Source organism: Cupressus sempervirens, chromosome 9 (genome assembly GCF_028749045.1).
Source record: "Cupressus sempervirens isolate cs-2001-9-10 chromosome 9, ASM2874904v1, whole genome shotgun sequence".
In the NCBI taxonomy this organism is placed as follows: Eukaryota; Viridiplantae; Streptophyta; class Pinopsida; order Cupressales; family Cupressaceae; genus Cupressus; species Cupressus sempervirens.
In genome coordinates this window covers 676,989,042-677,011,474 of record NC_143126.1, presented here as the reverse complement: position 1 = coordinate 677,011,474, position 22,433 = coordinate 676,989,042, and the positions used below count along the sequence as shown (strand labels likewise).

Here is a 22,433-nt window from a genome sequence, read left to right as displayed (position 1 = left end):
ACAATTTAATTAATTAAAAATTAGCTCTTTAGACAATAATTTGAATATTTTTCATGTTATGCCTCTATTTTTGAACCATGATATATTTGTATACTTGCCTTGTAGAACTTCTTATCTTAAGGACATTCTAACATCCTATATGAATCTTTCTTTGTCTTATATCTTGCACATGCATTTGTACTTCTATATGAATATTCTCCCTCTATTTACAAACTTGTACACTTGTACTCTTGCATTTGGTAATCCCACATTATTTCTAACTCATGGAATTCACTATCCTTCTTACAATGTGCAAGTTCCTTCTTTTCTCTTAAGTTCCCTTATTCTATATCGTTGTCTTCTCAATTTCTCTTATTTTTTCAAAAATTTAAAATCCCTTAATAATCTTCATATCACATAGGCTTACCATATATTCATCTTGTAGATCCCCTCTTTAAAAATTACATACACTTCAGTCACTTTTTTTTCAAATTTTTTTTTGGTTGAACGTTCAACTTTCGCCTAGCCTTTTTGGTTTAGAACCAATGACAGAGGGTTATCCATTCCACCAAATTCTCTAAGGGCATGACCCTAGCCTCATCCCTTTAGATATCAAGGGCCTTGCACTCAACAAGACTTGATCCTTGGTGGGCTCTTTGTGATCCTTCTAATGTCACTAGTAGACCAAGGGCACTTTGACCAAAATAAAATAAAATAAAATCTATTCAAACATAAAGCTTTACCTACCTCCCTACGTGACCTAAAAATGAATAAATGGTCTCACATAGACATGATTATATATTATAAGGGTGAAAAATAACTTCTTAACCTCTACAATCCCTAAAAGAAAAGGTTTATGGGTGAGTGATATGGATATTAATGTAGGATACATGATTCATACACTTACCAATGTGAATATGGTGCAAACAAGAATTTGTGGCTTGTAAATTTATTAAATACTCCTAATTTTCTATCCTTATTTCTTGAGTATGAGGATGAATTTATGTACTTGCAACAATGTCAGGGATTATTATTTATATAGGTTGTAGGAATATATAGTCATAATTAGCAATTGCATGATCACATGTCTCTATGAAAATATATAATATTTTAAGAAATCCTTCAAACCTATTTGCTAGTTTTCTCTCATCACATTTTGTAGTTGGATCAAATGAGAAAGTCGTTAATATTGTGGCACTGAAATGAATTGTAAACTATTTTGTAATATTTTAGCTTTTCTGCATGTGGGATTTCTAAATTGAAATTGATTACTAATTATATATGTTGTGCTATATTTCCTATTTTTATGATTATATTGCAATCTCATGTGGTCATATTTCTCTCTTACTTCTTGTGACTTTGTTTTGTAATGGATTTGACAATAGTTTCATGGGATTTGCATGAATTTTCTCCTTAATTTTTTTCTTTTTATTATTATTTTAGTTTAGTTTCCTACTACACATACATACATAAATTAAATTTGTTTTTACCTTATCTTAAGGGATATAATATTGAATAGAATATATAGATATGTACGCATGCAAGATTCCTGAACTATAGATAATTATATGTGAAACGCATATCTTTAATGAGATTATATCTAATATATAGCTTTAGATTTGTATTAGCTATAATGCCCTACCTGGGAACCCTTGGAACAAAGGGTAAAATATGTAAGTTTTTTTGAAACATAATATAATCATTGCATTTTAATGTGCATCCCATAACTATAACATAAAGCTTAAACAATATGCTAAGGTAAACAAAATGATTATCGCATGATTGAACATGAGAAAAAGACTAACACAACTTACAAAGATTCTCAAACCACTAAACTTATACTTACAATGAGGAGCATACATTCTCAAGATTACCCTTAGAGGACTCATACAACACCCATAGATCTCAACAAGACAAGATGATAAAAAATCATGCCTAACAAAGAGGGAGACGATAGTACCATCCATCCCAAACAAAATGTTCATTTTTAGCCCAAATATAAATTCCTATAATTGGTTAACCATAAAAGTTCATTCACCTCTCTAACCATAAAATAAAGCATACCATCTTAAACATGCATCAATAAGGCTCACAAGAAATGAGGAACCCTAATGAATCCAACTCAAAACTACTCACAAAGTACCCTTCTCCCAAAACTGCTTACAAATCAACTACGACCAAAGACATTGATGAACAACACAAAGACATTGATTGGCCAAAAAAGTTCCCTCACCTTTCTAACCATAATATAAAGCATACCACCTTAAACATGCATCAATAAGGCTCGCAAGAAATCAGGAACCCTCATGAATCCAACTCAAAACCACTCACAAAGTACCCTTCTCGCAAAACTTCTTATAGATCAACTATGGCCAGAGATGTTGATGAACAAATAAAGACATTGATTAGAAAGTAGAGATGTTGATCTATGATTGGTTAAATTATGAAAAAAGTCTCGGACTAGTGCACCAAAGATGTTGAATGACAAGTGGTGACACCATTTTGTACAAACATCAATCCATGAAGAAGTTGATCTAAAAATCAAAGTATTTTTAAGACAAATAATCTCAGTCTAATGAGGAAGAGATGCTAATGATTAGATGGAGATAACAATATATGATCTTGGGCCAATTTGGCTAAATAAAAAAAATTAGTTCTTAAGCAGACACCAATGTACATATGGTAAACATCTAGCTCCGCACTAAGGAGTACTATATACACAAATATTGAGACCATGACACTTGATCACATCAAAAACATGAATTAAATACACAAAGTAAACTAAGATATGATCAAGAATAGCAAGAGAAAATTTTAATTCATAATTTATAAATTGATGAAATCAAATGAAGTGAGTTCTCAAGCTCCAAGTCTTTGTAGCTAGAGGAAGTTTGTGCTTGTATATTGGTCCCTACTAGTGGTATAATTAGCAATTCCTCTCTACCATGTAGTACCTGTAGATCCACCCCACCAAGCTTGCAGAGATAGTAATCTGACCACAAATAAGAAAAACACACAAGTAAGGAGTGGCTAACACACATGCGAAGAAAATGCATAAACTTATAGGGAGGTACCATGACCAAATATAATACACATAAACACATAATATAATAAAACATGGAGAATACTCAACATGCGAACTAATATCCAAAGTTTATACCCAACAAACTCATAGTACACCAAGGTCACTGTTGGGATTAAAGATAGAGTAACTAAGAGGGGGGGTGAATTAGTTACTAACAAAAATTAATCCACAGATCCCTTAGATGTCTTAAAGATCTAGTTACTACTGATACTCAGTAAATAAATGTTGTAACTTGGTAAATTAAACTATTACTTATCTTTAAGCATTCATGCATGTAATTGAAAATAAAAGTGAACACAAGAGACACCAGATTTAACATGGAAACCCAATATGGGAAAAACCACTACGTAACTAGTCACCAATTTTTCACTCTTCTGAAGTGAGCCCTATTAGGAGCCAACCCTATTAAAGGTTACAATACACACTGTTAGGTGTGACCTTGTTAGAGGATTTAATCACCCTATTAGGAGTGGCCTTGCTAGAGGTCTTTAGAACAATTCAACTGAACTGTCACCTTGTTAGAGGATTTACAAAATGGTTGTTAAACCGACTCTGTTAAGAGATTTGAAATCACTGCTACAATGGTTAGAAAGCAACAATGAATTGACCTGAACAAGATGCAACTGAATTTGCTAGCTACAAGTCTCTATTCAACATCATTAGATCCTCCTTGATCAAATATAGCTTTGCTCCTCCTCAATGATCTCTGATCATCCTTCAAATTCGCTTCCACAATAATTAGTCCTCATATTACATTAATTCCAAACACACTTCCACTTTTCACTTAGAATTTGCAACTTGACCTCTTAATTATACCATTCAGATTGTCAAGTTGGCACATTTACATGTTACATTTACCAATAAACCATACATCAGTCGGCTAAAAATATTACTGTAACCAAATAATCTTTTACTGGCTGACCCTGCTCGGTAAATACTGCTTCCAAAAATTTCCTAAGTTAACTTTCTTGACTCGGTTAACATTGCAATATCCTTAAAATCCTTTGGTTGCCGAGTTTACACGGTAAGAACTGTTTCTGCCACATTTCCTTTGATGACCGAGTGATCTCAATAAGAATTGTTTTTGCCACATTTCCTTTGATGATTGAGTTAGCTTGGTAAGAACTGTTTACTCGGTAGATACTGCAAATTTTCTTTACTAACCTCGTGGGCTTGGTAGATTCTGTCCTTTTGCCTCCTTGACCATCTAAGCTCGGTAAACTCTATCCTTTGCCTTGCTGACCTTCTGAGCTCGGTAGACATTGTCCTCTGCCTTGCTAACCTTCTGAGCTCAGTAGACTCTATCTGATGACTGATATGACATTTGTGTGACATCAAAGACAACACATAATTGAACAATTGTATCCAACAGGTCACTACTCAATACTAATAAATGTTTGTTGTAGAGACTCAAGGGTGTAAGTATTGTGACATGACACATGATGACCCATGAGGCTTTGAGCACCATTATTTTATCAACGAAGATCTATTAAGCCATATCAACATTCATAGATAGCAAGGCAAGGACATACCATATCAACATCCTTATACAATGATGAGGTAGTCAAATTGATTCTTTTCATTATATTTCAATCTCAATTATTTAATTAGTTGTTACTTATTAAGAACTCATCCAAGGGATATCCATGAACCCCCTTGTGTTCCAACTTGACTAGGAGAGCCACTCCACTCTACTGCTCAAACACCAACCAAGTTTATCTCAATAAAATAACAAGGCACAACCAATAATGCACCATGACATAAATCAAGAAAGACCCATTACTCATAAAAACCACAATGAACAAGGTAATTGTGATTGGTCTTAATACCAAGAGCACAAGTCACTTAGACCACAACACTAGAGCATAACTCAACTACATGTTTGAATGCAGTCTACATACCCAATATCGAGATATCACATGCAAGTTCATTCTGAAGATTGGAGTGTGCAAAAACAAGAGTAACAATGAGAAACAATGACCAAGAGAACACATAAGGCTCAAACAAAGTTTCCATTGAAATATAAGAAGCATTCAACCAATCAAAATCTGAGAGTATAAGTTCCTCAAGATCTTATCAAGTAGGAATGAATCCACTACACTCAAGGATGATGTGTCAACATACGCATCATACCACCCAAAGGAAAACCAAATCAAGCATTAAAAGGCCAAGCACTTAAGGTAAGAAGACTACATATAACCACACTCTATTGGCCCCATTACCAATAGGATGGATCCCAAGGAGGTCTAATATATAAACATGGAATACCAACATCCCTAAATATTATACAAGATAATATCTCATCCTAAACTCAAGCAAAGAGCTCCAAAAGACAAAAATACTAAATTCTGGAAAAACCTAACAAAGTACAAAAATCAATGTTTTAAACTTGAAAGGGCAGTTTTAGATCAAAATATTAAAATACTCACAATGTCCTATGATCGTTTTGATTCCATGATCCTTCTCTTTTTTGTAGAGACTACTATAATTTTAATAGTTAAATCATGCCACTCATGGTGAATGATAGGCTCTAGATGACATGCAAAACAATGTGAGAAAGAAAAGATCCAAAAATCAAACTTGGATTTTTGCTACAAAATTAAAACCCATTGGTCTAAATCCACTAAAAAACACACTTTTCAAATAAAATACCAAATCTAGGCTCTCACAGAAAACTAGACATCATAACACTTCTAAAACTCCATTTCTTCAAAATGAAAACATGCATCTTATCAATCAAACCTAACCGAGTGAAATAAATACATGAAATCATCTGGGAATGCTTATTCTCATCCCACTCAACTATTACAACTAGCTTCAAGAAAAATAACTAAGTAGAATTAAAATAATTAGAGGCCCCACCTCTTACAAATGGTGGAAACAAAAAATGAAGAGGGAAAAACCAATACGACACAAGAGTAGACAAAAAATCCTAGCATATTATAGCAATATTTCCACAATTCCAACAAGTTGCTCCATGCTAAAATCCTACACACATATTGCACCCAACAAGCAAATCTTCAATTTGCTCACAAGAGAGCTTGAACAATTTTTGCTCTCCAAGATGCAAAAGTGAGAAATAATAGTTCTAGTTTCTCATCATTAAGTTAGTTTTCACTCAAAACTAAAAAGGTCAAAATAAAACCATTTAAATAAAATAAGTTGAAACTCACCTAAACTCACCACTGATCAATTTATCCAATTCCTGTTAAATGGAATATCTCCATGACATATATTGTCAAAAAAAAGAAGATAACTTTTTAAACATTAAATAATAATATTATTAATTAAATATTCTCCCGCGACAACTATGAGAGCTCTAATGCACAAAAATACAACTAGTTTTTATAATATGCAATATGAATTTGGATTCACCAAATGTGTACTAGAGAGATATAATACAACAAATATGGAATACACTATCAATACATGGACAATATTGGCCTAGAATAAAATGCCAAAAATACTATCTCTTGTGCCACTATTGGGGACACAAACATACCTCAATTCCTACAACTCAGGATGAATGTGCTTGATACTTGTTTAGTGAAACATGCGAAGTTCAAGTGCAACCATACACATCATATAGATAGACGAAGCACATATAACATCAACAAGATGCCTCAATTAATAATAATGAAGAAGAGTAGGACATCTTGTAGATCTTGCAAGCCAATGACTATGACTTCGTCTTTCTTTGTATCAACATTAAGGGAAAAATGCATAGTTGTGGTGCAATGAGGCACCACAATTACATTACCATTGCATTTAAATAATTTAAAAAAAATCATTTAAATAAACCATTATATGACTATTCTGAGCACATGCCAATAATAGTCAACTAAAATATCAACAACATATATGGCATGATAATTGGATTAACACCCATGGCCTTGAATGCAAAGTAAACCAAATAACATCAAGGTATCATCATGAATATACAATCCAAATAGTAAGTAACGACACTATCTAATAGCATAGTATTTCATTTAATGCAACATATGTTTACAGACACATCAAATAGTATTTAACATCAAGTATACTTACTACTCATTTCCCTTGTATTCCAAGATCCGAGGCTTTATTACCTCCTAGTAATGACAAGGTTGGAGTTCCACTACATTAGCAACTTCATGATGTGTGAGAGTATCTAAAATGTAAGGGAATTCAACTTTGGTTTGTGAAACTTACTACAACCATGGGTGCACTTGTGCACTTGTTTGCATTTTTCATTAACACACAATCATGACATGTCAATCAAAACCTCATTCTCATATCTTAATTCCTCTTTAATTCTCTTATGCTAAGTCTCAAGGATTAATCTAACTTAAATAAGAAGATAATTTAATCCTATGAGTTGACCGAGACTTCTCCCCTACTTTTGATGTTTGTCTCCATTTTTGAGACATCTTTCTTTTTATCTTAGTCCGAATAATTGCATTAAATGATAGGTTCTATGATTTTAAGTACAAAATATATTTCTAATGAAACCAAAATATTTATCCCACCTATCCAATTATATCATTTTCACTAAAAAGTTACAAAAAGCATCTTTGAATATATTATATAATTTATATCTCATAATCTATATAATATTTTTTTTAAAAAAATATAATTTTTATACTTGACATTTGACACTACATTTATAATAAAACAACCATAGTAAAATAAGTTAAGGAAATAAAAACTAGCACATAATTTCTCTCTATATTACTAATAATGAAGTTGTTAATCTATTTATACATTAGTTTTATTTTCAAAAATATCTTTAGTAATTTAATTAAATAGATATTGTAAAGAATCAAATAGTGATTAAATCCTCAAAAGTCTATAAAGTAAATATTTTCAACTTCAATATATTCATTAAATAAATTCTATTGTCTATAAATGAATTTAGTTGTTACTCTATTTATATATATATTCATTAAATAAATTCTATTGTCTATAAATGAATTTAGTTGTTACTCTATTTATATAGTAGTTTTATTTTCAAAAAGATCTTTAGTAATTTAATTAAATAGATATTGTAAAGAATCAAATGGTGATTAAATCCTCAAAAGTATGTAAAGCAAATATTTTCAACTTCAAAATATTCATTAAATAAATTCTATTATCTATAAATGAATTTAGCAATAGATATGCTTAAGATTTCCATTCTTATATAAAGGAGTTTATTATATAGACAAGTTGTACTCACTAGATATTATCAATCCTTAACTTTTAAATAAAATTATTATTTTAAAACAAATTTAAAAATCTTTCAAACTAAAATAAAAATTTAAATAATTTTTAAATAAACCTAACCAAACATACACCCCACAATCTTCCATCTAATATTCTAAAGAATTATTCACACACTTGACCAAATCAATCTAATATTCTAATGAATTATTCACACACTCGACCAGATCAATTCCCTTGGAAGAAAAGAGAAAAAGAAGAAGAAAGAATATCTAACCCAAATATGACAACGTATTAATATATGAATCACATTATAATTGTATAAATCATGCCATATGCTTTTATAGTGTATAATTCTCCATACCAAAACACAATAGTTAAATACCACTTGGTAGGCGTGTAAAATAAGTTTAAAAACAATTCCTCTCCCCTTCAAGTTAACTAAATTAGGTAGTGAATAGGAAAGGGAGAGGAATAGGTGACCATCCAGGAGTTCTGAAGAGTCCACGTGGCAAGCATAAGAAGAAGCCGATCAACTGATTTGCCCAACAAAGCGCGTAAAACGTACACAGCCCTCTGGAAATATTTGTTTTTTCCACGCTCGCTGATCTTTCAATCCCTAAAGCTGTATACAGATTTTTAATTTGTCAGCTTTTACGCATAGATTTCCTTCAAATTTCTCATTTGAACTTTACATCGGCCAAAATTTTTCCTCGCACACACCGCACTCGGGTAATTTCGAAGAGAAAGCTGGAGCTCCGATGGAGTTGATGGAGGTAATCTGGACGCATTAGAAAAAGAAACAAAAACAAAACAGGAAAGGCCAAAAACGTTCCATTTTCAAATAATTTGCAATGTTTTTGGTTGAATTGAAGAGATTCATTCACAAACTTCAGAGAATGTCGTTTGCCGGATTAGCAATAAAAAAATTTCGTCACTTTCTATTTCAAAATTTGAATTGATCACATACATACACTGCTTTGAGAAAATACGAGATATACTCACAATTGAATGCACGTTAGTATAGCATTTGATTTTCGCACTACTATTTGTTATTCTGATTTAAATTGCAGTGCACTTTAATTGCACTAATGTAGTCTACAATTGCAGGACCGTACATAGGGTTTCATAATTTGTCATATTGGAGAGCCCTTTTGGTTTGAGGTTGCGAGGCAGGCTCGGATGTTCGAATCGAAATTTTACTCGAGTCAGGTATTACTTTTGTTTCAGTATTTTTGTCTTTTTATTTTAAATTTATGTTTATTTAGTGGAATATTAATTTCATGTTTGTTATTCGGGGCTCGACTAGGGTGCTTGTATAGGGCTATTTTCTCTGCCGCAGTGGGCTAAATTACCTTTAAATTAGAATAAATAAGTTAAATATTCAGTTATGAATTGATCAGTAAAGAACTTGCCATGTTTTACCATATGCATGCTAAACATTACGAGATTGGTCCAAATATACAGGTCTTAAAAAGTCTTAATGTTTTTCTCTACATGCTTCTGCAGTGAGCTATCTGACACATCATCGGTATTTTAAATTCGATAAATTTATCAATATTTTATGGGATTGTTTTTATCATTTCTCTCGTTTTAATATAGGAAGAAAAGATTAGCCGACAGAATCTACAAAATTATTTTGCACAACCTGTGTTGAAGTTTTCATATGATATTTTGAATGAACATAGTCATTATTAGGGAAGCGTGATTAGGGATACATTGATTTTTGTGGGATTTTTAGTTCTGTATAGTATCGAGTATTCTTTTTCCTACTGTATTAGGTTGGGGAAACTTGAAGCATTGAATAGTTGGACAGAATATTTTCAAAAGGTTATAATTTTTAAAATTTTTTTTGCCGCTTTAACAAATTCTCACAGGAGCATAAAATGTTCATAAAGTAATTGAATTCATCAAAATATATGCCTACATAGTAAGTTCTGTTCTCTCTCTCATCATTAGCCTAGAAAGCACGTATTTCTTTTGCTTGAAATAGACATTGTCCGCTACAATTCAATGCTTATAAACAAATTGAATCCCTAAAATATCTAGGTATTTGAGTCCTTTTGGATGACCTATTTATATGAGTAATCATTTCTTGTATGACTTTTCTGTCATTGCATTTGTGATATTTACAAGATCAGTGGGCCTACAGAGCACATAGCAGACCAGCACCTCTAGCTTTCATCTTGTTTCTTCTTTTGTTAATCTGTATGACCCTGAGAAGGATTACAGTTCTACAAAATGTGCATGACAATTTATGGATTTTGAATGTTGACGCAGATTTATGGTAGGGAGAGTTGCAATGGCAGATATGGACTTACTGGAACTCAAGTTCCGTCTTCATGATGGCACAGATATTGGACCTCACAAATATGATTCAACCAGTACCATTTCTACAGTGAAGGAAAGCATAATTGGTCAGTGGCCACAAGGTTAGGGATGAGACTTTTTTCTCACACTATTTCTTCATAACACATTTATTGTTGCAACTTTAATATCTTGCTTCAAAAGGGCTTCATGTCCCCCTGTTTCTACACCTCTACAGACCATTGCACCGTGAGTATTTTAAATTTTTGGGGTAAATTGTGGGAAAGGTTATGCTTTTCCTTCGTTAGGATTTGATATAAGCTTGGGTCTCAATTGTTAAAATTACATATCTTCTTCACACGTGAATGTACAAGATTTTTGTACACCACCACAAACTCGTCACTTGTTAGTGTGTGTGAAATCTTTATTTAGTATTGCATGGAAATTCATTACTTGGGGAGTGTTGTCCACCTTCATTTCTATTCGGGACAAGCCTAATTCGCCTTCAATTTTAAACATGTTCCTGATCACTTGGCAATGTTTGTATTGTTTAGTATGGTGAACCTCAGCACATTTTGGTTCCAGACTTTTATTGTCAGAAGGGAAAAGATCGGATGAAATTCACCACCTATTTTGAACATGTTTGTTACACCACATCCTGATCACTTGGTAACATTGGTCATATTTAGTGTGGTGAACCTCACTACATGGTGGATGCTCACTTTTAGTGTGATAAGGGACAAGCTTGGATGACACTCTTAAGATTCTCAACCTGATTTACACATGATTAAACCCATTTTTGTCTCACTACAGCCTCAACGCTCGGGCTAAGCTTAATTCACCTCCTGTTTTAAACATGTTTGCTACACCACATCCTGATCACTTGGTAACATCAGTCATATATAGTGTGCTGTATCTTACTAGGTGGTTGGTCATATTTATTGTGATACAGAATAAGCTCCAATGACAATTTTAAGATTTTCAATCTGAGCTACACCTGAATAGACCCAGACCGTCTCATCACAATCTTGTCACTTGGCTAATTGGGCCAAGCTTAGGTTACATTCTGTTCTAAACATGCTTGTTACACCACAATTTAACCACTTGTATTCTGATGAACCTCATTAGATGATGGTTGGCCACTTTTAGTAGGATGTAGGATAAGATTGGATGACATTCTTAAGATTCTGAGCATAAGCTTCTCTTATGAACTTTTGTTTACATCACAACCTCATCACACTTCTGTTGGGTTTGTGGGCTCCCTTTCCTAAGTTATTTAACCTCACGACTTTCCAAGTTGGCGTCCATAATCTCAAAATCTTCAGGCTGAAGAAAGTCATTACAAATACAGTTTTACTTTGCTGAGCAGACATAAACCATAAAACAGAATCAACCACTTCATGTTTCTGATTTAATAGAACTTGCAAGTTTTAGAACAAAGTGAAAGGTAACTCTGTTGAGACTGAAAGGGAAATCATATGAAAAAGGGAGCAATTGCAAAGTTCAACTAAATAGGTTTTTGAATCAAATAGCTCAGAATAGATCAGTAATTGAAAATGCTTCTAAAACAGTATCTTACATCTAAAAAATAATAGAAAATGCTTTTAAAACAGTATTTTATATCTCAAAAGACCATAAATGATACTGTAATGTTCTCATTGATAACCATTTTAGTAGATATGTAATTTAACAGTAAAGGGAGTGTTGGTAGTTTTTTATTAGATTATAAAGATATGCCAGTACAAAAGAAGAGAACAACTATTTGAGCCACATTTTAGGTACTATTTATCAAGTAGAGTTTCCTTGTTATTGCATATAAGTGGATGATAGAGTAAAAAATATCAACAGACTTTGAGTTGAGAATTTGCAAGATTATAGGTACAAGCTGCAATGGAAAGTTAAAGCATGAGAAACATTCCCTTTCGATGGGATAGTTGCTGCAGAAACATATCGAGATTTTTAAAGAGAAAATATATTAGACATGCTTCGGGAGCAATTAAGATAAATAAGCGCACAAGACGAGCACATGACTTCTACCAAGGCATGTGTTAAAGTGCCTAATACCTATAATAACATGCATAATAGTTTCACTATATGTTTAAAGTAATCATGTATTACTATTGTACTCCTTGCAGGTCTAGAATTGCTATTGTACTCCTTGCAGGCTTTCTGGACCTCCATGTGTGTGTTGAACCTAAATGGAGTTTGGTTCCCTGATAATTGCAGAGCATGCATTTACACAATATATTTGACCAAATAATAAAGCATTAAGCTTTTATAATATATGTAAAACTTAAATATAAACAAATTAATACCTCATTTTGATATAAAATATGGCTACAGTTCATTTTCTCCATCACCACAAGCTAATTTTTATCTTTGTGATAGAAATGATTCTACTTCCAGTTTGATAATGTCTATTGACTGTTATGTATACTCTTTGACTTCCCACTTGATTTTGCAATTTTCACCACTATGCCTTTTTTGTGATTCAAATTTGATGGCCAATTTCTAGTTGAAGCTCCAAATTATCACAATTTGTTAGCATTTGAAAGGAAATTTGTCCCAACCTAACTTTGATAATCTGGATGGCCATCTTGGTATCATTGTTGACAATTGAAATGTTAGAATTCTTTTGAAAGTAACAATCACAAGAACTCCAAGAAAACAAACCTCTTTAGTCAAGTCAATAGAGTTTCATTTCAGTTTAGTCTTTCTATAATTAATTTTGGCATGTACTTTGTCTAGTTTCAGATATAATAAAAAATCAAATGGAAGCCTTACTTAGTATTTATGATATTGTCTACTATATCCCACTAAATTGTGTTTCTGGATTTATATACATGGAAAGCATTATTACGAGTCTAAGGCAAATAACAGTAGTGTGGAATACTGAGGAAGAAAAAAGCCCATCACTTTATTGAAGTGATATTGTTATATTTAGTTTAATGGTCATGTCAGTAACTTTCTTTTAAGTTAGTCAGTTTTTAATAACTATTTGTTATTTATGTTGTTTAGTTAGTTCTGGTTAGATGAATCAGGAGGGGCCCAAACTCTTACATCAAGCCTAATCAGGGAAGAAAAGTGGACTCACAAAAAGTGAATCCACCAAGCTAAAGATTCACAACCTAATCTGCCCAAAGAACCAACAGAAACCAAAATATACTAGCAAGCACCAAAAACAACAAAAAATCCGCCAAGACAAACTATAGGGAAGGGATCTTATTTTCCTTTTAATATTGATTCAATTCCTTTAGAAGGTTCAAGAAAGTACCCTTTCTCTGATTACCCTGCATTAAGGCTGACATAGGAGGACTCTCCATCACCATTGGAGCCATGGGCTCTTTCTTCTTTGTTTTGGCATGCTTGTGCCCGAGTTCGTACTACAGAATTTGAAAAAGAGCCCAAAGTCTTATCCATCATCCTTGCTAAAATCCACAATTTTTTTCAGCTTCCTCTTGATTGGCAATGGCATACAAAATCTCCCTTGTTTCTTCTTTAGAGGGCACCAATTTGTGGAGTTCTCTAACGTGTTCCTCAAAACTAGCTGAATTGTCAAGTCTAGTGGAAAGATCATCGACAACTTCCCAAACTCTCTGATCCTGGACATCTTTGGATTAGTCCCCTGCCCTAGCATCAGCTTTATCCAATGCTTCTAATCTATTGATCTTCTTTTTAGCTGTGTGTACGTTTGCCAGCAAAAGATTGATAATTTCATTTTGCTGATAATAGAGCACACACAGGTTGTCAACCTTTTAAATGATTATAGCATAGTTAGGCATTTTAACTTTAGGAGAGTGGATAGGGGACTTGGGGCGAGGAGCCTGAGAAGGGGGTGAAGGCTTAGGAATTAGACTTTATGCTTTTGAGGGGTATTATCTAGGGTCCATTCAAACTTAGTAGACCAAGAGGTTGAAGAATCCATAGAGACCTCAAGAACCTCTTTAGGAAACACATTATTTCCCTTTGTAGTATTTTTCATTTTGGCCCTTCTTTTAGGGTTAACCCTTGTTGAAGAACTTGTGAGTGGAGTATGAAGCCTAAAGGATGAGTCACCTCTTGTATCTTTCAGATTGGAGAGCTCAACAAACAATTTGGGATTAATAGAGGAAGAGGGGTTAGGGCCTAAATCAGGGGAGAGGGTAAGGTGAAAGTTATATAATCTAAGAATAAGGCCTTGACATAGTCTCCGGGAGACACATCTCCCCCCTTCAAAATGCGTATTGGAAACGGAGACACATCTTTGGGACCTTTCACGACTCTAGAGTCTTAAAAATTGAGAGAAGAGTTTGACACAAAGTGTTCTCTTGCCATGAGATTCGAAGTCTCCTGCACATTTCCGGAGGAAAAAGCACATTAAAAATAAAATATTTCATTTTTGAGTCTTTGACCATTGCTTTAGACCTAACAACATTTCCTTTAGACTATTTGACTCTATATGGAACAATATTAAATAAGTAAATGATATTACTATTCGACAACAGACTATATGATATATCATGTTTTGATTTAATGGTTTCAAATATTTAATGTTCATACTTGAAACTTTCTATTGAACTTGTTTTCTGATTTCAGAGCTCTATGTTATGATATTTCTTGGAAATTATTAAATTATATTAAAAAACTGGCATCACCAAGCACCCCTATCTCTTGTTTTTGGAAAATTGTCGTACTGGTACTGGCACTGATACTATTGTCAGAGACCTCCAATTCTCCTTATCTCTAGGTGACTATGGACCTTGATGTAGAGGAAGTCTCCTATTAACCTTGGAATTATCAATTGACTGAGAAAAGGGGAAAAAAATCTAGAAAGAAAAACTTTATTTAACCCTATGATGGAAACGATTTGGCATAGGGAACAAATGGAAGTGAAACTGCTTAAACATACCTTACAGGGTGATAAGCTTGATGGGCAACAACACAACATCTTTCCACTCCACTTGTAGATCTTCTCCCTTGAAACCTTTTTGCAGCCAAGAGATCTCCCCAAGATGCAGGAACCTTTTGAAGTCATTCTTATAATGCCCTTCAGAATTCCTTTGGAGAGTTGTCCCTTTTGCAACAAGGCTAGCAGCAGCAGCAATGAACTCCATAGAAACCATGAAGAGAAGCCCACCAATGGTTATAGCCCCTTTATCTCAAGTTTAAGCAAACTTCTTTGATAAATCTAGATTAAAACCCTCCATACTTTCGACATCAGTGGCCACAATACCCTCAGCGAAAATCTGCCATAGAATAGGGTCATTTTTGGAATCTTCACATTGACCATATTCAGTTTGAATGAGGTCTCCCTCCATGACACTCCAAAAATAGGAAAGCCCAGAGGCCCACAAGAAAGTAGAAATGAAATAGAGACCAGAGTATTTTTGTGATTCCAAATAATGTGCTAACAAGAAATCTTTCCCAATGAAGGCATTTCCCATGCATAATAATTACTTTAGTGTAGTGTGGCAACCCATCATTAAATTGACAAGGAACAGAATATTAATCAACAAATGCAAGTTGATCTTGTAGTATGGTGACCCAATCTTCTTCTGGAGTATCATGCAAGGAAGACCATGTTTGGATGGAGGCGATGAAGTGCTCAATAGTAGCCAATTCACTGAGTTGTTCCCCCTTGAGAGCGTGTTGAATCGTAACATTAGCCACACCAAACAATATATTGTGGCTTTTGGTGATGGTGTCATTGATAACCCACCTAGGAGTTGCTTTCCCAATTAACATTATGATGACATTCATTGCATCCCTACAACGATGTTGTCTAGCTAGTATGGTAACACTATTGTTTTAGTTCTCAATTGTTTTTGTCATGGAAAGATCTATTTGTAATTGCTTATTTAAAGATTATTCTTTTCCCCTTTTTAATATTGAATATCAATTGATTATCATTTCACTTTTAACTATACCATTTTGACATCCTTAACATTAAATGCAAAATCATACAAAAGTACTTGTCTTTATTTTAATGTCCCTAAAATCTATTACAAATATGCATCCATATAAGGTCACCTACCTATGATTTTTTTTAGTGACATAGTGAAATTTGGCAAATATTTTAATGGTCAAGCATGTCCTAGCAACTAGTGCTTAGTTCTATACTTGAAATGAACCAAAAAATACAATAAACTATAATTTTTTGCAGAGTTAGGGCAGCACAATAGGTTGGAAAATAAAGGTATTTTTGAGTTGATTTTTTTCATGATTTAAACCTTTAAGAACTGTTAGACTTCATTGAAAATAGGAGGTGATTAAATGATGCTGTTCTGGGGAAAAATGGTTTAGATAGAGGATTTTTAAAAAGTTGCGAAATATTGGGATTCTTTTGAGGACTCAGGCTATCGTGTTTAGTTGTTCTATTTGTGCTTAGCATTTGAGGATGCCATTGAGTGGGTTAAAGGCCATGAACCTAAACGAGGATGTCGGGCAGTGGCCTCAAGCGGAGGGATGAGGATGTTGACAGTGGCCTTGAAGAGGTGAGAGGTAGGGCTGGCTAGGGTAAGGGGCCTCGAAGAGGTGATCCATAGGAAAACTGGCAGAAATCAACGAGAATAGCATGATGAAAGTGAGTTGGTTGACATGATGGGAGATATACAAGCAATCCAAAACCCTTGAGATCGTGTAAAGTTGAGGATTGGTTGTGTCTAGAGATGTTATTTATGATGAGAGACCACTAGGTCAAGAATCATGGGCTAGGATGTTCAAGTTTTACTAATGAACTAATTTAGAGGATAATTTTGCTATGGATTGGTGGTTATGAGGTAAGCCATGATCTAGTCACACTTGTTACTTAGAAAGTTTAAATCTTTAAGATCTAGTATATTCTCTTAACAATCTAGAGAAGTATTTTGAGTTTGAGTTAGTAAAGACCTTAAGAGTGTGAAGGATGTAACCATTAATTTGAAGTTTCAAGGGACATTGTGCCTTATGGTGGGATTGTGTGTAGAAAGGCTAGGTTAATAAAAGTTGGAAGTCTCTAAATTGTATTGGATGATTGTGAAGTTGAAAGGTAAGTGTTTTTCCTATCAACTATAATTTGGAGTTGTTCAAGGAGTTCTAGCACTTGAAATAGAAATAACTATTTGTGAGGTAAAATTATGAGGATTTATATTGCCCTAACTTTTGTGTAGATCATGTTGAAGATGATGAAGAGAAGTTGTCTCGGTGTGTGAATAGTTTGCATACAACAACAATTCAAGATGATATGTTTTTGTTGTTGATGCGTTCCATTAAGGATGCGTACCAAATTGTGCTAAGGGTAGAAGAAAAAATTTCTAGAAGGAAACTAGGAGTACAAGGCAAGGCAAGGGTCGAAAGGCAAGAAAAAATAGTAAATAAGGTTATGTGCAGGGGAGGTCTCAACATCTAGTTCTAGTTCACTATGTTCCAAAGAAGAGTAGATTTTTACGTAGAAGGAAGGAAAAGGTAGAGGGTTTCAAGGAAAGACATTCAATGGAACCTATTATATATGTGGAGAAGTAGGCCACAAGGCACTTGAATATGTAGAATTTTTGAAAGAATAAGGATCCACTATGAAAACAATGCATATTGCTCAAGGTAGTGAAGCAATGAGGTCTCTACTAAGGGCCGAGAGAACTCTATGTTAAGCTTGCTAAAGAAGGCAAAGAACTATGGTTAAGAAGAGTATCAGTAGTTGTTGTTACATTGAACTTAGAGTATTTTTGTGTAAAAAGGGAGGAGAATGGGGGATGAGTACTCTCATTCTATTGATAAAATCATTATCAAATGTAGTTTTCCATTGTCGTGCATTACTGACTTGATTAGATCATTTTAGTGGAGCACATTACTTGTAAAAAAATGATTTCCAAGAGTGATAATCATCAAATCAACATCTGTGAAGTAGATGAATGGAATTAACTTTGAAATTAAGGATAGATTGCATGAGTGGTTGGTTGTTCTATTTAGGTTGATTGATGTGCTAAGCCCTTATATAAGTTTGATGACTAGGTTTTAAAACCATTCTTGGGCCTGTTTGTTATTATTTATATGATGTAATGTCTCATCTTGGGTCCATTATGATATTTATTTTGGTTATCAAAAGATGTTTACTATTTAGATTTACAATCGAACGATACAATTGTTACCCAAGTTGGCTAGACACCATCTATGGACTTCCTCAAAGTTATCAATTCCAAGCCCGCTTCACTAACGGGATGTTGACCCCTACCCTCTATTGGGATAAGATCCACTAGATTGGATTTATACATGCCCCTCCTCGGTAACATTAAATCCTTTTGTTCACAAGCAATGTCAAAGATATTATTATTTTAATTATAATTATATTGTTAGAAAAATTCAAATATATAATCATTGTGAAAATCTCAAATTCCAATAGTAGCCCAATAATAAGTTAATCTTAAAGTAATCCCTTGATTGATATTGTGAATAATATTAGGAGATACTTAAGTATTTATTCTTTACAATCTAGTTAAACGTTTATTCATTTATAAATATACATGTTTTTGATCATAAATCTTTTAGCATGCCCTAACTCAAGGGCATCTACTCATGTTATATATATAATATTATGTGGTGGGGTCATGCCTTCCTTACTCCACACAATTTGCAAATGCACATGCACATCATTTTGGGCAATGCGGTTCATAGCAGTCGTAGACTGATCATACTATCCACTTGGGGCATCCTTTGTCCAGCTAAAAGTGGCTCACGGGATGAATTGGAAATGGTATTACTTCCCTTTAAGTATATTTGTTCATATAATTTATCTTATCCCTTCCATTCCTTATGACTACCCTTATGTCTTCTTACATGGCATATGGGAAGTGTTGGGAATTATGCACATTGTGTGGAGTCTGCAATTTATATGTTCAAACATTGGTCTCACCGATTAGGATGTATTTATGTGAAAGGTAGTAATGTGTCTTACCAGGGTATCGTTCCCTTAAATATAATAGCATAATTTCATATGATCTTCTTGATTTGTTGTTTTCCCTTATCACTTTGTACACCTCGAATTAAAATATTGTATAATGTATTTTTTTTCAAATGCTTTATGATCTCTCGTCCTTAACTATTAATATGCGTTTCATGACTTCTGTAATGGTCATGATACTTGGGGTATCTGATCGAGATTTATTTAGTAAACTAATAGTAGTGTATTATTATTAATTACATCCTTTAGTTATAGTCTATAATTTATCTAATGTCTTTAATTTGATATATAACATTCATTTACTAATAATTATTTATTTAGTTATTAGTTAATCAACTAAATCCACATATTGAATTACTTAAGTCATTTCATTCTCTCTCTCTCTATATATTTTAATCAACTTCTTAGTTAAATAGGGGCATAGTGTAATATCCCCATTTTTTGCTAGCATTAGAGTTTCAAAGATTAGCCTATTATTGTGATCCTCGTAGGCTAATTATTGTAGATAGAGGGTCTTTTGAAACAGTGGCTTGGCTTGGGAGGGTCTTATCTTTTCCACAATTCAGTAAGCTACAAGTTGGTCTTCGTTTGGCTTAGATTGGACTTCATTTGGGCTTAGTTTTGTGTATTTACTATTTGTGGTAAGTTGGTGTTGATTGAGATGTACCCTTTCTATTTTTTGAAACTGCATTTGGTCACATGGAGAAATAATAGGTATGACTCCTATTTCAGACGACATATTTAAATGATGATTATTTTGGGACAATATATTTTTAGTCGCCAAATTATTATTAAATAATTAATGGCTTATTATAAAATTATAATTCTACTTTATAATTTTACTTAAGTTGAAGGTTGAGTTATCATTTGAAAGAGTCATTTATTAATTAGTTAAGCCAAGTCAAGAAAGAGAATCTAATGGAAGCTTATAATTGATGTTGTGTGGTGAAGCTTCTTGAGTGAAGTTACATTTTGGCAACAAAAGGGAATCTAGAGGTTATAAATACAAGCCCATTTGTTGAGAACAGTATGCTTGGATATTTTATTTGCTTTTGATGCCTTTGTGGCTTTTACTGAGTTTTCTGAATTGGGCGCCCTTGCTGAAGTATAAGGGACTGAAGCTGAAAGTTGTTCTAAAGATTGTATTGCAAATTGCTGCTGTTGTAGAGCAATCTGCCTTCACTCCTTACTGTTTTACTGTGTCTAAAGGAGGAGTTTGTCTGTGGTAATTATCTGATTTTAAGTGAGTTTGTTTGCTGGAGATTGCCTGAAGATTGTGAAGAGATTCATTCTGTGGGGTGATTTGAAAAAAGATTATTTGCTGGAGTTTTTATTGGACCTGCTGTGAGGAGTTCTGATTCTATTTGATAAATCTGAAGCTATAATCTGGTTGTACGATCTGTCACCATTGTGCGTGGGAAACCCCTTGAGAAGCCACATCTAGCTCGTGAATCGTTTGCAATACTGATCTGGGCATATAGGGTGCAATTTGGAATGTTGGAGGGGTAATACTGTGCAAAGAATTGGTGGAATTAAATCCACAAGTCCCACTTTTGGTCTGCGATCTGGAAAAATAATTGCTGTTGTTCATTTAAGGCAGCGCTGGGCATTGATAGTGGCCTGTGATCACTCCAACTAGGCCGGCACCATTTCTTTTTGGCCTGCGAACCACATTCAAGCTTGCACGTGAATGACACCAGTCCTGCATTTGGATTTAGAGGTGGGCGGCTGAGCCTGGATATCAACGTCTGCATATTTGGGAGGAGCTGTCTTAAATCTGAGATTGCCAAGTGTATCTCCAGCTAGCATACTACAAACATTGGCCAATGTGGGTGTGGAAGGGCTGTGATCAGATTGAAGAGAGGTTGCTGATTGGTTCAAGGTGGAATTCATAACATTAAGTCAAGTTATTCAATTACATAAATCAGGTTCCAATTTGTTATTCCAGTGTTGATACTTGTGCTTCAGATAAAGCATTAAAATTTGTGAATGTAATAAGTGCTGAATGTTTTGAGAAATAAGTGAAGTTGTTTGAAATTTAAAATTCAATGAGCTGGTTTTTCATTAGACATTTAGTTGGCTCTTCCTTATGAAGATTATTTACAATTACGAATCTGTTTCATTTGGCAACTACAAAGCTTGAAATCACAACCGTTTATTATCTTGTTGGAGAGCTGTCTTGCAAATTGTTTGACAAAATGTCAAACCTCAGATTAGCTTAGGAAGTTGTGTGCTTAAGATATATGTTTGAAGCTATAGCCAGTAACAGGGTTATTACACGTTGATTAACTTATAATATTAGATTTCATTATTAGAGGGGCATATTACATTCAAATGACCTTTTGGTGTTTGATGAGACAAAAGAGGAACATATTGTACACTAGTAATAATTGAATAAGAATAAACTGGTGGTGAACTTGAAGGAATGCATTTTCATAGAGGAGTTGATTTACTTAGGACTAATGATATATCAAGATGGATTGAGAATGGACTTAGACAAGGTTTGAGTAATTGTCAAATTGTTAGTCTTGTAAAATGCAATATTGGTTAGAAGTTTTCATGGTTTGGTAAGTTTCTACAAGAAGTTCATCATGAAAATTAGTAGAATGTGTAGGCCTTACACTTGGAGCATTTGATCATGGAAGAGCTGATATTAGTACTTTCAGACTTTGTGAAAGTTTTTCAAGTTGATTGTGAAGTCAAGAGTAAATATATTCATGTTCTATTGATTCAAGAGGGGCAGGCTTGTTGATTATTTTAGTGAGAAACCAAATGAAGCTAAGCAAAAGTGTTTAGTTTATGATTAGGAATTTCTTGTTATTGGTCATGCTTTATGTAGATGGAGGCTTTATCTATTGCTAAAATAATTTTGTCTATACACTGATCCTTAAGCATGGAGGTTTGTTAGACCCTTCTATATCGGTGTTTGCATCTTTGATTGCTTTTATACAACACACTACTCCCGCTTTG

At 33.7% G+C, this 22,433-nt stretch overlaps 1 protein-coding gene across 3 annotated transcripts in view; it reads left to right on the top strand.

Annotated features, from left to right (window-relative positions):
- The first annotated feature begins 8,595 nt into the window (after positions 1–8,595).
- Positions 8,596–22,433, top strand: part of LOC149540540 (membrane-anchored ubiquitin-fold protein 3-like) — a 63,317-nt gene continuing 49,479 nt past the window's right edge. The window contains exons 1-3 of one of the 3 annotated variants that reach the window (XM_089801633.1): positions 8,596–9,021; positions 9,356–9,457; positions 10,526–10,677. In XM_089801633.1, the coding sequence (XP_089657759.1) occupies positions 10,530–10,677 (148 nt within the window). In that variant the 5' untranslated portion in view covers positions 8,596–9,021; positions 9,356–9,457; positions 10,526–10,529. The other 2 variants (XM_089801632.1, XM_089801631.1) reach the window with 2 other exon arrangements.